Here is a 12,175-nt window from a genome sequence, read left to right as displayed (position 1 = left end):
TATCATTTAATTCTCAGCATTGATGCCTCTGGAATGCTGTATGTGATGTTTTTTTGCTTCTTGCTGTTACATCGCAGGCTGGTTCCGGAGGGGCAAATAAGAGCTGCTTCAATGACAGTCTAGTAAGTAAGAGCTGCTCACCTCAATTATGGGAGTTAATGAATAGATAATCACATTTTGCATTTAGATTTGCTGCTTGTGTTGCAAGATTGTAGCCCACATTCCCTCCATGGTCTCTGGGGAGGGTTGCTGCTGGTCCACAAAGCTCTCAGGCCATGCTAAGTCCCCTGATGCTTCCACGGGTCTGCCGCTTCCATCCTGCTGTAGGCTCAGTGAAGAAGGTGTTGACCCTGGTGACCTGAGCCTGCTTCCATTGGGTGAGGAAGGGCTGCTCTATACTCTGTGCTTCAGGGTCAAATGGTTTTGTAGTTTGTAGTTTCCTCTAGTTAGATGTTTGTTGCAAATGACTGTTGAGAAGAGGGAGGGCTGATAGCTGAGTAGGTATCTCCAGCAGGGAGGGGTTTGGGATGTTTTTGACATTTTGCTCAAGGTGATGATTGTGCTTGTGTTTTGTGCTGCTTGCGAATACAATATGAGCTAAATACTGATTGGTGATTATCGTTATGTCACTGTTTATCTTCATTTTTAATTCATGCCCCCAAAAATTCAATTTCTGTGAGATGATTTGCATCTGCTCATCATCTGGATGCCGTTGTAATCCCCGCTAAACTTGTAGCCCTCTGCTCGCCTGTGTTCCTTTAAGATGAGAGAGGCTTTGATTTCCCCCATCTTTGTGTCACACTGACTGGCATGCTATTTGACAGGTGGAGTTAAAATAGAGAAAATTGTGGATGAAAATTCGTCAGTCTCAATCTCTTGCCCTGGGCTGTAGGCAGCAGAGACAGAAGCCCACTGCTTCGTGTCAAATGTTTATCAAAGGGCCTGATTAAATTGCTGTGTTCAGGGTAACAGCCTTATAGAAAAAAAAAAGTGAAATCCCTATACCTTGGCAAGGAGTCCTTGTATGATTGTGAGCAGAATAAAGCAAGTGGATGTTTAGGTGCCAGAAGAAACCTCTGACCAGCCAACTGTAAGGAAGGCTGGAATATCATATGCCCTTTGTTGTCGCACAAAAAGAGACGCAGGCTCTGAGATCTGTTGTTGTTCTCACTTTCCTCTGTCTTCTCAATCATTCTTTTTTCTTTTTATTGCTGGAGGAAATAAACCTGGCCCCTTTTGCTGAGGCTAGCTAGCTTCCCCTGGCCATTCCTCTCTGTTTTGTTTCAAAAGGGCAAGGCTCTCCAGCCTGAGCAGTTTGCCCTGCAGTCCCACGCCAGGGGCGATGCTTGCCTCAGCTGCTTCATCACTGGGGGACTGGGCTAACGTCTCCTGACTGCACTTAGCTGTGTTTCTCTGATACGGTCATATCACATCAGCCTGGGCACATGTGACATTGCATCTCTCCCTAACTTTAAGCAGTTTGTTGCCATCCACGTTCTTTCTGCTTTTATCTTCCCATTTTTTTGAGTGATGTTATGATTTGCTGCAATATTTTCTGGCAGTGCTGCTGCCACACGTTTGTGTCGGATAACAGGGCCTATTACAAGATCTCTCGATCTGGCCAGTTTTCCCCTACAGGAGACAGAGAGAGCTATGACTCCCCCTCCCAATTTTTTTTTTTTCGCTCATCCTTACCCCCGCATTTGAATTTCTAGATAATAGGCTTTGACTTCTGGCTGCACGTTTATGGGTCTTTTCATGTTATCAGCTTAGCTCATAGCGTGGAGCTGAAGAACACAGACTCCTAGTGACAGGCCAGCCAGTCAGCAAGGCGAGCCTGTCAGGATCTCTCATACACTAATGATTTCCCTTTAGTCTATTTTCTGTCTCATTGGCTGTTTCCTTCAAAAACAAAATTGCTCATTTAAATTCTCATGCCTGGGGCATTTTGGTCTTCAAATATTGTTGGAAAGTGAAAGGATTAGGCAAAATATGCTTTTTTAAAATGTTAATATATTTTCTGGTTCACTTTCTCCTCTGAGGCCAATTAGAGAATTTCTGCTGGCTGCATTAATGTCAAACTGACATCCCCAGCTATAATTACACTGTGCTTGAAACCTAACTTTCACTTGTGGGTAGATGAGTGTGCCTTGCAGTGACACATAGACTCGCTCTGCCAGCTTTTGATCATTTAATCATTGCTTGCTTTCTTTCACTCTTGCCTCCCTTGCTTGCTGATGAGCTCACCTTTTATTCTTTCTGTTGCAAAATGCAGTGTTGTGTTTCATTATTCACCGCCGTATTTTGCAGGGTTCATTAGTGACATCATCCCCCCCTTCTCTGCCTGCTCTCGCAGCAACACGAGGAGAATGGGATGGTCCCTTCAGGTGCAGATACCATATGTACATTGTTTACTCGCTTGATTCCCGATTTACATTGTCTTGTTTGTGTTCTCTGCATGTTCTTTTTTTTTGTTTGTTTGTTTACGGTGCGACGACTGAGTGCTGTCAGGATTTGAAGGATGGGTACACATTCACCGTGTTTTTGCCAGTCCTCCTGATGCTGTGTCAAGACCAGGGAAACAGTTAAAGTGGTTAATGCTTTCACTGTGAATATGAATGCCTCCACACAGCACTCTGAAACTCTGTGACAGACTCCACAATTTGGGCTTCATTTCCCTGTCAGTTAATATAGAGGCAGTGACGCTTCATTCTTAATATCTATGAAGAGAAGAGTCGCTGACATGTTGAATGAGCAATAATACTAAACAAAATTAGAAGGGAGAGATTTTCAGAGGGATTGGTGCAAATGTGTGCAAATCTGTAAACACTCCAAATGAGGAAAATCACAAATTGCATTGAGACTTAAATGTGTTTCTGACACTGGATTTCTCTGGAAAGGGAAAAAGAACAAAATGCTTCAAACGCTCAGATTTCTGCTGTTTTACTGACACCTTTTAAAGGCTGGAGATGATAGGAGTGTTATCAGACATCAGTTTTCTTCACAATGCGCCCTGCAGAGGTGGAAATGCTCGCACACCTACACATTTTAAAACCAAACTCCATCACTGTTTTCAAAATGACTTCAGGCACCAATTGCTTCTGTCAGGAGAGCAGAGTCTTGTGAATGAGCTGCACTCCTCCTCCCCATTTAGCCTCCAACAGCTTGACAATTGTGATGCCAATCAGCTTAATGACCCTGTGATTGTTCTGAATTTCCATTACCCCGTGTTGGACACCATCAATCTGTTGCAGTATGTGGTGTTTCTGGAGGGGGAAAAAAAATCACAGCATAATTTGACAAAGTGTACCTAAGCTTCCTTGGCTATTCGTAATGTCTACCATCCACCTCTGTTCACCCCCCCTCCTTCGTCTTTTCTCCCCGCCTCACTCTGTTTGCATTGTTTTACTCCTTTGCTTGGACTTCAGGTAATAGGAAATGGCACTGACCCCTCCTGATCCCCCCGATTACCTTCGTGAAGCGTGAATGTGGTATGGAATCACACATCAGGAGACGAGTTGTAATTATTTCTGCGATGCCATCAGCATGGATCAATCACTCAGGGAGGCTGCGAGTGGAACGCCGCTCACAGCCATAGATGGAGCCAGCAGCGACCATCTTTGACTGACAGCTTTGGTAATTAAGTGATTGTATAGACCCCTCCGACTGTTATAACAACCTTGTCAGGGCCAGCCTGTGTTTGGAACACACTCAAATCAATGTGTTCTCCACTCCCTAAGCATTTCTGATCATGTACCTCAGACAGAAGAACTCTTTGCATTGACGCTGCTTTCCTTTAATAATTGACATGGCAGTAAAAGAGATTTTAAAACGCACATTTAAAAAATATACTTAACATTAACATTTTTAGCATATTTGTTTCTCATAGGAGGCCAAAAAATTGCAAATTTCAAGGTTGCTAAGGCTTGATGAATAAAAGTAGATTTTACTCTCTTCCTTGTATCAATCTTAGAATTTCATGGCATATAATAACTCTAACGGGCACTTCAAATCTGAACTTGCATGTCACATGTTTCGTTATTGCGTGATGTGTAGAAGTTGAAATAATATACAGTGTTTCCATCTTAAATGTCAGGTCACTTTAACGCTCCAACCTTTAATTCCAGAGCTTCAAAGATCTAAATTACCATTGGAATTTGCTTCCCATCGGCATATTGTCATATCTTTGCCTTATTTCACCACATAAAATGAAAAATGTTTGACAGCAGAGAACTAGGTTGTCCATATGGTCTCAAAGAGAATAATTGGTGTGAACATTGGCACACAATTCTTTTAGATTGATGGGCCATTGATAACTCATCTATTTATTATGTCAAACAGTCAAGAGTTCTTTCTGTTATTTAGTCTGAACTTTTAAACTGGCAACTGCAGTATCCAGGTCGAGTTAAATGTATGTAAAGTTTAACGTTAGGGGGGGTGTTACTCAGCTTGCTATGAGGTCAGAGTTTAGCAAACTACTTCAACAGTTGTGCCAACATCTCCCACAGAGGGTCGATCCAAATTAAATTCAAGTGCCGCAGCCTCACTATTGGTAAACTCTAAAACATTCAGAAAAAAAAAGATGCAAAACATATTTTGATATCCGACATAATAAAGGACAAACTTTGGGATCAGCAGAGGTTTTCTGTGTCAGCAGCAATTCTGAACAAAATTAAGACATCTCTCTACTGGTGTCAAATTCACCCTGTTTGTTTTTCTTTCCACCAGTTCTTCACTGAACCAACAATTCTCTTGTGGTTTCTCTTGGCCACACACACACGCACACACACACACGCACACACACCAAAAAAGGTTAAGTGTGTGATATTTGCCAGAGCTGGATATTTCAAAACACAGAGGACCTCTAGGCACCCAGTTAATTTTTTGCATTTTTATTTGTTTTCTTTACTAGAGGTCATCATTGCAACAAGCTGATATGCACCAATTTTTCAAGACGTAGATTTCTGGGAAAAGATTTGTGAAGAATCCCAAATTCCCGCAGGGACTCAAACAATTATTCTTTTAAAAAAATGTATTTCTCCCTCTTAAACACTGACCACCTAACATTAGTGACGTGCGGGTGATACAGGTTTTATTTTTCAATGTGATACTCTGACTTCATACATACCTGCTGTCCTTGTTGTTGTCCTTTTGCAGCTTTTAATCAATGCAATACTTCCCATCCTATTCCCACCATCTGTGATGGGATGGTCAGTCACAGCCCGTATGCTGACACTGACACTTAAGCCATTTTTACGGCACAACAATGTGAACTGCTGCGTGCAGCACTTGGCTCTGTTGTGTCTAATTTGAGATATTTTAGCAAAATTATAAAAGTTATACTAAAGCTTAAAATTCATATTAACATTTATTTATTGATGAATAGTAATAGTAGCTTAGATCATATAGAAATCCACAAAAAGACCCATTGTCCTCTTAGCTTGTGCAGTGTTATGGGCTTATGTTAATCAGGCACTTTAGTAGCTGATAAACTTGGATTTAAATATAACTGTGTTCTGAATTCCAAGCAGAAAAAAATCAATACACATACTGAAATGCTTCTCAGTCACTCTAACTTTTGTTTTACTGGCCCCTGAATGTGTAAAGTGTTATGATGTATTATTAAAATATTTGTAATACTGCTTGACAGACAAAGCGTGACACATAACATTTAAAGCTGTAGGTACTAAAATAGGAAAAGTGGCATTTTTACTTGCATAATTAAAATAAATCTCTAAATAGGCCTCCTCCTGTCCTGATTGGATCCTCCTTTTAATGACGTTGCTCATGAAAATTAAAAATATATAACTGAGTGAGATCTCAAGTCTGCGGTCATAAGGCAAGCTGCAAACCATGAATTCATTCTCATTAGATAAACACTACAGCCGACTGTTAAGTTTGTTTGTTTTCTTTTTTTTTTTTTAACTTGTCTTTTGTGAAACTCCTCCACCTCTCCGTGCGTGTCCGGCTGTCGCAGCATCCTCCTAACGACACCACCCTCCATCCCCGCAGTGACTGACAGGCTAAATGCGGGGGTGTCTCTGCGTAAACGCTGCAACTGTGCAACCTAAAGGTCGCCAGCGGTGAAGTGACAGCTTACACGCAAAGCCGCCAGAGAATCAATATGGTGCCAGCCACTGTTACACCGTCCCATCATCGACCATCAGCTGAGGCCAATAAGACGATACTCTAACTGGTAGCATTCAATTTGCTCCTGCGGCGCCTTAAACCTAATAAAGCGATTGATTGTTCCTGTTTGCAGTTGATGAGCTGCCCATGCGCCTCTCCACACATTGACTGACGTGTTTAAGCATCGCTTTGATCCGATCTATGCGATTTGTAGGGAATAAGGCTCAGAAAAGGCCCGATTACAGGCTGCATGTGGACAGGATATTCTAATTGGCTCTCCACCGCGGGGATGATGCACTTTACAGCCATGTGTGTCATGTTGTGCTCGAAATCTTTGTTTTATTTTTGGAGCTTCATCCGTGATCGATAACTATTTTAAAATAAGTTGTATAAGTTAAATGCGAAGCAATGCGACTCATTAAAGGGCAGCTGAGGCCCCAGTTTGCTCGTGAACTTCATTCCAGCACCGCCGGGTCACGCTTTGTCGCCGCCTTGTGTTTAAAGCCTGCCTGCATCTCACGCTGGAGGAGGGCAACATCAGCTGAGATGATCCAGAGGTAAAACATCATTTTAATCTTCTTAGTGTCCGCGGCTTTTCATTTAAACAATTATGAAATAAGGTTAGGAAATGTAATAGACTTTGTTTAAAATCTTAAAGAAAACCCCCCCAAACATATTTAGATTAAGAGAGACATTATTTTGCAATGAAAATATTCATATTTCACCGCACTGAACGTTTTCTATACGTGAATAATATTTATACAATATTTATGCAGTTAGGTAATAATAGATATTTAAATTATTTAATTAACACAAACGTTTTAATTTTAATTATGGTGCCGTTCCTAACAAATAAACGAATAAATAAATATAGTTATTTTGTTTTTAAGCAAAGTAATAAGTATATATTAGATTCCAAATTTGTTAAAAATAAAAGCTCTATGAATTCAAAATAAATAAAAAAAACACTTTGCTGTTTTAAATCCCCGGTGTTATTATTTTTAAATGAATAAATAAATTAGGAACAAACCTACAAATCCGGATTTTGGACAGCAAAAAAAAATCTTCCTCCCCTTCACATGAATAATCAACACCAGCACCGTCTTCCCTGCCCACCTGCTGAAGGAGCAGAAAAAAAGAGAAAAAGAAATAACAACAATAATCATAAGAAGAATAATAAATGAACCCTTTCCGATGTCCCTGCATCAAATTCCAGAAAGGTCGCAGTGGCTGTGGAGAGAGGAAAAGATTCCATCTGAGAGAAATTACACGCGTCTGCCAAACAGAGAGAGAAACGTGCTGCTACATTCGCCTACCTACAAGAAGTGGCGTTTCCCATCATCCGGAGAGTGTGGAGCCTCTCTCCGCAGACACTTTGTCAGCTTGAGCCGCAGTTTTTTTTTTCTTCCTCCGCATCCTTCAGATCCACATGGAGAGGGGAAAAGTGCTGAATTTCTACTACCTTTGAACGCTCATTAGCACCTCATAATTACTTTACTAATTAGGGTGACATGGTTATTAACAAGATGCGCTGTCATGACAGTCCCCACTCCTCCCCGCTCCTAAATATGTCGACCTTGCGGCTCCTAGAATATATCCTTAAAGATAGATCAGATGCCAGCAGCGACACTGGAGCCGGTTCTCAGGGCGCACAAACGTCTGACCTGATATTTAGCTTTTTATCTCCACAAACTATTTTTAAAATAATAAATCAGGGCTGGAATTTGGCTGTGGTCAAATCTGGCAACAGCTGCACTTTTCTTTTATCGTCTACGAGGATAAAGAAAGCTTTAAAAAGAGTTTGACGGCTGGAAAATAAAGTAAATGTTTGTACTTCATCCTACCATGCTGGAGTTTCCACTGAGGACTTTTTTTTCGCTTTATAAAATTATTTCAAATCTGAATTTAATTTTTCTTTTTCTTTTAAATTCCCACATCTGTAGCTTTTTCTTGACGGCCAGGATTTAATATGAAATGTTCCCAGTTTGGCCTTAAAGCACACGCGTGTTTTTTTTTTCCTCCCTTTTTTTTTTTTAAAGACCTGCACTAAACTCGGTGCAATGGTTGGATTGAACTACCTAGATAAAGAAACAACTCGCTGATTGGTGAGGTGCCCGAGCCGGTCAGGACGCGAACCAATGGGAGAGGAGGAAGGTAGGTGGGGAAGTGGAGGGGGAGAGAGAAAAAGGCGTCGAGTGTTTATTATAAAGGAGAAAATATTAATTCCCCCTCGCCGTGGGCCGTGACGTCAGTATAGGAAGTCATTGTAGAGCTACACTGAAGCGATTAGCAGCAAAAAGGGGGAGCCTGATGTCGAGGAGTCAGCCCTATGTATATCTCTCTATACGCCTCAACTTTTAACACAAAGTTCAATATCCAAACACAAAAAGGGACGTGGACTACGCAGACCCACACTTTGCTTTTTCGCATTTTCACTGAATGTAACTTCGTGGACCATAGGCTGTGTGAGCCGCCTGTAAACGTGGATTTTGTCTCTCTCCGGGGTTTATTTCTCAGCTCTTTTTAAAAAATTGATTTCATTTATTTAATTATTTTTTTTCTAACTCCGAGTTAATTTCGCTGACTTTCTTGTGATTTGCGCCGGAGGAGAAGCATCTCGCTGTTGTTATGAAGACTTCATCCGTCCTTTCTTAATATGGAAGGATCCAGCGGGTCGAGTTTTGGGATAGACACTATTTTATCCAGCGCGTCTAACTCTGGTAACCCTGTGCTAATGAACGGAGATTTTCGGCTCGACAGCAGGACAGCGGATTTCAGGAGCCAGGCGACCCCGTCGCCATGCTCGGAGATAGACACTGTGGGAACCGCTCCCTCGTCCCCCATCTCGGTCACCATGGAGCACGCCGCCGATCCGCATCTGGTCCAGGACAGCCTTCAGCATCACCACCATCACCACAACCAGCCGCAGAGTTTGCCGCTGTCGCCTCAGCAGCAGCAGCAGCCGCTCGCCGGGGCCGGCTGCGCCCCGAGGACTGCCACCTCCTCCTTTTTAATCAAAGACATTTTAGGCGACAGCAAACCCCTGGCTGCCTGCGCACCTTACAGCACCAGTGTATCCTCACCCCATCACACACCAAAACCAGAAAGTGCCACGGCTCCGGACGGCTTCAGGCCCAAGCTGGAAGAAGACGAGAACAGAAGCAAGTTGGACAAAAGAGACGACATTCAGATCGAAATGAAATGCAAGGGTAAGAGCTCGTCATACTAGCAGGCTTGTTAAATTCACATTTTCAATACAGTAGAGTTCAGGATGAGCCAGGGACTCAATAATAATAATAAGAATAATAATGATGATGGTAATAATAATAATAATAATAATAATAATAATAATAATAATGATAATGATAATAATAATAGCGCTCGTTGTCTTAGTTCCAGCTTCCTTTATTAGTCTAATAGATGTGAAAACAGATGTATGCCTGGTGATTCTCCCCGTGCGCGGGGCCTCCCTAGTGGGTCAATTAGAGAGATTATTGTTCTTCCTGGAGGGGGGATTATGGAGCACTGAAACACAACTACAAATAGAGATGGATTGATATATTGATTTCTCGTTTTATGATAGAAAAAAGAAATCTTCAGGTATCAAATGCAGACGTTTCTTTTATTGCTGTTGTCTTGCCCCACGTGTGGCTGAAGGAAGTATTTGTACAAAGTTGGTCAAAGTTTGAGTGGAGGTGACGCACGCACGCCTCTGCGAGGTTATTATTCGAGTGTCGGTGTTGGGAGGAAGACTTAAAAAACGTTGGTGTGTGAAGAAAATTTCCAGCAGGCCTTTTATGGTTAACCACAATTCATCCGCCTTGCTCTGCGCCTATAGGGACTAAAGAAGAGGGTGACCGGGAAATCTCCAGTAGCAGAGACAGTCCGCCGGTGCGCACGAAAAAACCTCGCAAAGCACGGACAGCCTTTACCGACCACCAGCTCAACCAGCTTGAGAGGAGCTTTGAGCGACAAAAATACCTCAGCGTGCAGGACCGCATGGACCTGGCCGCGGCTCTCAACCTGACAGACACACAAGTCAAGACCTGGTACCAAAACAGACGGTAAGCGGCCATCATTTTTAATAACTGCTGCAGACACAACGAGCGAGACGAGGTCAAACTGGGGAGCAAGAACCCCTTTTGGTTCTGTAAAACAAATGAATACAGCTGTTATATCGGCCAACACTGGGTATTTAAATCTAAAGATCGGGTTTGCAAGCACTTATGAAAATCAATCTGACTTATTAATTGATACTTTTATTTTTTTAAAAGTGTTTTTCAGCCACTTACAAAGATCTGCGTTGGTTATATTTTTGCGCTGCGTGATCTTAACATTTCTAATCCACGTGGAGGGAGAAAATAAATTACACCACAAAAGAATCTTGTATTTTAATTGATTTAATTGTTGTTCTGGAAAAAAAAATAGATTTTGATCATGTTTCATTTTTATTCCGTATAAAAACAGACAAATAGAAAAATAAGCAAGTTTTATTTTCTGAGTATTTGTGGACAAATGTGAGGCTGACATGATGACACGTTGATCAGGAGATGATGTGTAAAATAAGGAAGTGTATGTAATTTCGGACATTGTAGATCATATGAAAATATATTATTTGTCTTTTTTATATTCAGTTTTGTAATATTCATTAAGTCTTATTACATAAATTATTTCAGCAATAATAAATTGGTGCATTTGTTTAATTACTGGAAGTGTCCTGATTTATATTTTTCCTGCGCTATAAATATGGAACTTGTGCTTCTTACTCCTCCAGTCTTTCAGAGTTTCTAAAATAATCTCACTACAAGGCCCTTTACATTTTATCCCGCTACCCTTCACAGTAAAACTTGATCTGAAATTGAAAGAATGTGCGTGCATTATATTTTGTACAGGTGTGAGAAAAGTAGGTTTAGCTAAGTTTGGACTGAAGTGTATTTCCCCCCATCTCCTTCTCTCTTTTGCCTAATTAAACCATAACCATATATTCGTGCCCGCAATAATTAGGCCTCTGCATACCGATTAAAGGGGCGTTTGGGAAATCAGCAAGAGAGCGAAGTGATTAAATAATTCATCTGTTGTATTTTGATTTCCAGGACGAAGTGGAAGAGGCAAACGGCGGTCGGATTAGAGCTCCTGGCTGAAGCAGGAAACTACTCGGCCTTACAGAGAATGTTCCCGTCGCCCTATTTCTACCACCCGAGCCTGCTGGGCACCGTGGACAGCACGACGGCAGCCGCGGCGGCCGCAGCCATGTACAGCAGTATGTACCGGACTCCTTCCTCGCCGCATCCCAGCCTCCAGAGACCTCTTGTCCCGAGGGTGCTCATTCATGGCCTTGGGCCGGGGGGGCAACCGGCACTAAACCCCATGTCTAACCCCATGCCCGGCACGCCGCACCCGCGGTAAAACGCAAAATTAAGACGCTGACCAGAAACCTGGTTGAACACGTGATGTGAGTAACTGCATCGGAACCACATTGCAGGACTTTCTCTCTCTACCCGACCCCCCAAAAAGACACATTTAAAGACATTTTACAGAAGTAAAGGAGGTATTTAATATAGGCCCGAATAGCCTAAGTCCAGTCCTAAAGACTTTCTGTCCGGGCCCAGACACACCGCGAGGACTGCTCATGTCTGATTGTTTGTTTGTTTGTCTTTTGTACAAATACACTTACATTAGCAAATAAACTTATAAAGTTTATTAGATGGAGAAGAACTGAATGAATAAAGAAGTAATGATACTGATTGAATTGTAGAAGCTTTAATTCAAACTCGAGTCCAAATTAATTTCCTTTTAAACGCAAACCTTCATTCAAGAAGATGCAAAAGCCGGAGTCCAATTTTATTCATAAAGCACATTTAAAATAGCAACAGATTACAGAAGTTGTTTAAAATTTCCTTCTATTTTTTGACTGATAATCCCAGAAATTACATTAATCTGCGAAAGAACAGATATAAAAAAAGTTTTCATGTGCGCTTTTTCACAATAATCGACCGCGCGCATTAATATTTTAACCTACCTCATTATAGCGGTGGATAACCAGCAG

General features: G+C 41.7%; 1 protein-coding gene across 1 annotated transcript; it reads left to right on the top strand.

The window, feature by feature from the left end:
* Positions 1-8,374: 8,374 nt before the first annotated feature.
* On the top strand, positions 8,375-11,859 carry barhl2 (BarH-like homeobox 2). The gene is made up of 3 exons (XM_085398266.1): positions 8,375-9,338; positions 9,968-10,193; positions 11,223-11,859. Exons 1-3 carry the CDS (start codon positions 8,786-8,788, stop codon positions 11,533-11,535), a joined length of 1,092 nt encoding a protein of 363 aa, XP_085254392.1. The 5' UTR covers positions 8,375-8,785; the 3' UTR covers positions 11,536-11,859.
* The last annotated feature ends 316 nt before the right edge of the window (positions 11,860-12,175 follow it).

Source organism: Rhamphochromis longiceps, linkage group LG23 (genome assembly GCF_057381845.1).
Source record: "Rhamphochromis longiceps isolate RC_006_pf linkage group LG23, R_longiceps_female_GT1.1, whole genome shotgun sequence".
Classification (NCBI taxonomy): Eukaryota; Metazoa; Chordata; class Actinopteri; order Cichliformes; family Cichlidae; genus Rhamphochromis; species Rhamphochromis longiceps.
This window is presented reverse-complemented; position numbering and strand designations above follow the sequence as displayed.

Coding starts and splice junctions, on each gene's coding strand:
- barhl2 (XM_085398266.1), top strand. CDS start 8,786: ATGGAAGGATCCAGCGGGTCGAGTTTTGGGATAGACACTATTTTATCC. Junction 9,339..9,967: donor GATCGAAATGAAATGCAAGG/GTAAGAGCTCGT, acceptor CTGCGCCTATAG/GGACTAAAGAAGAGGGTGAC. Junction 10,194..11,222: donor ACCTGGTACCAAAACAGACG/GTAAGCGGCCAT, acceptor TTTGATTTCCAG/GACGAAGTGGAAGAGGCAAA.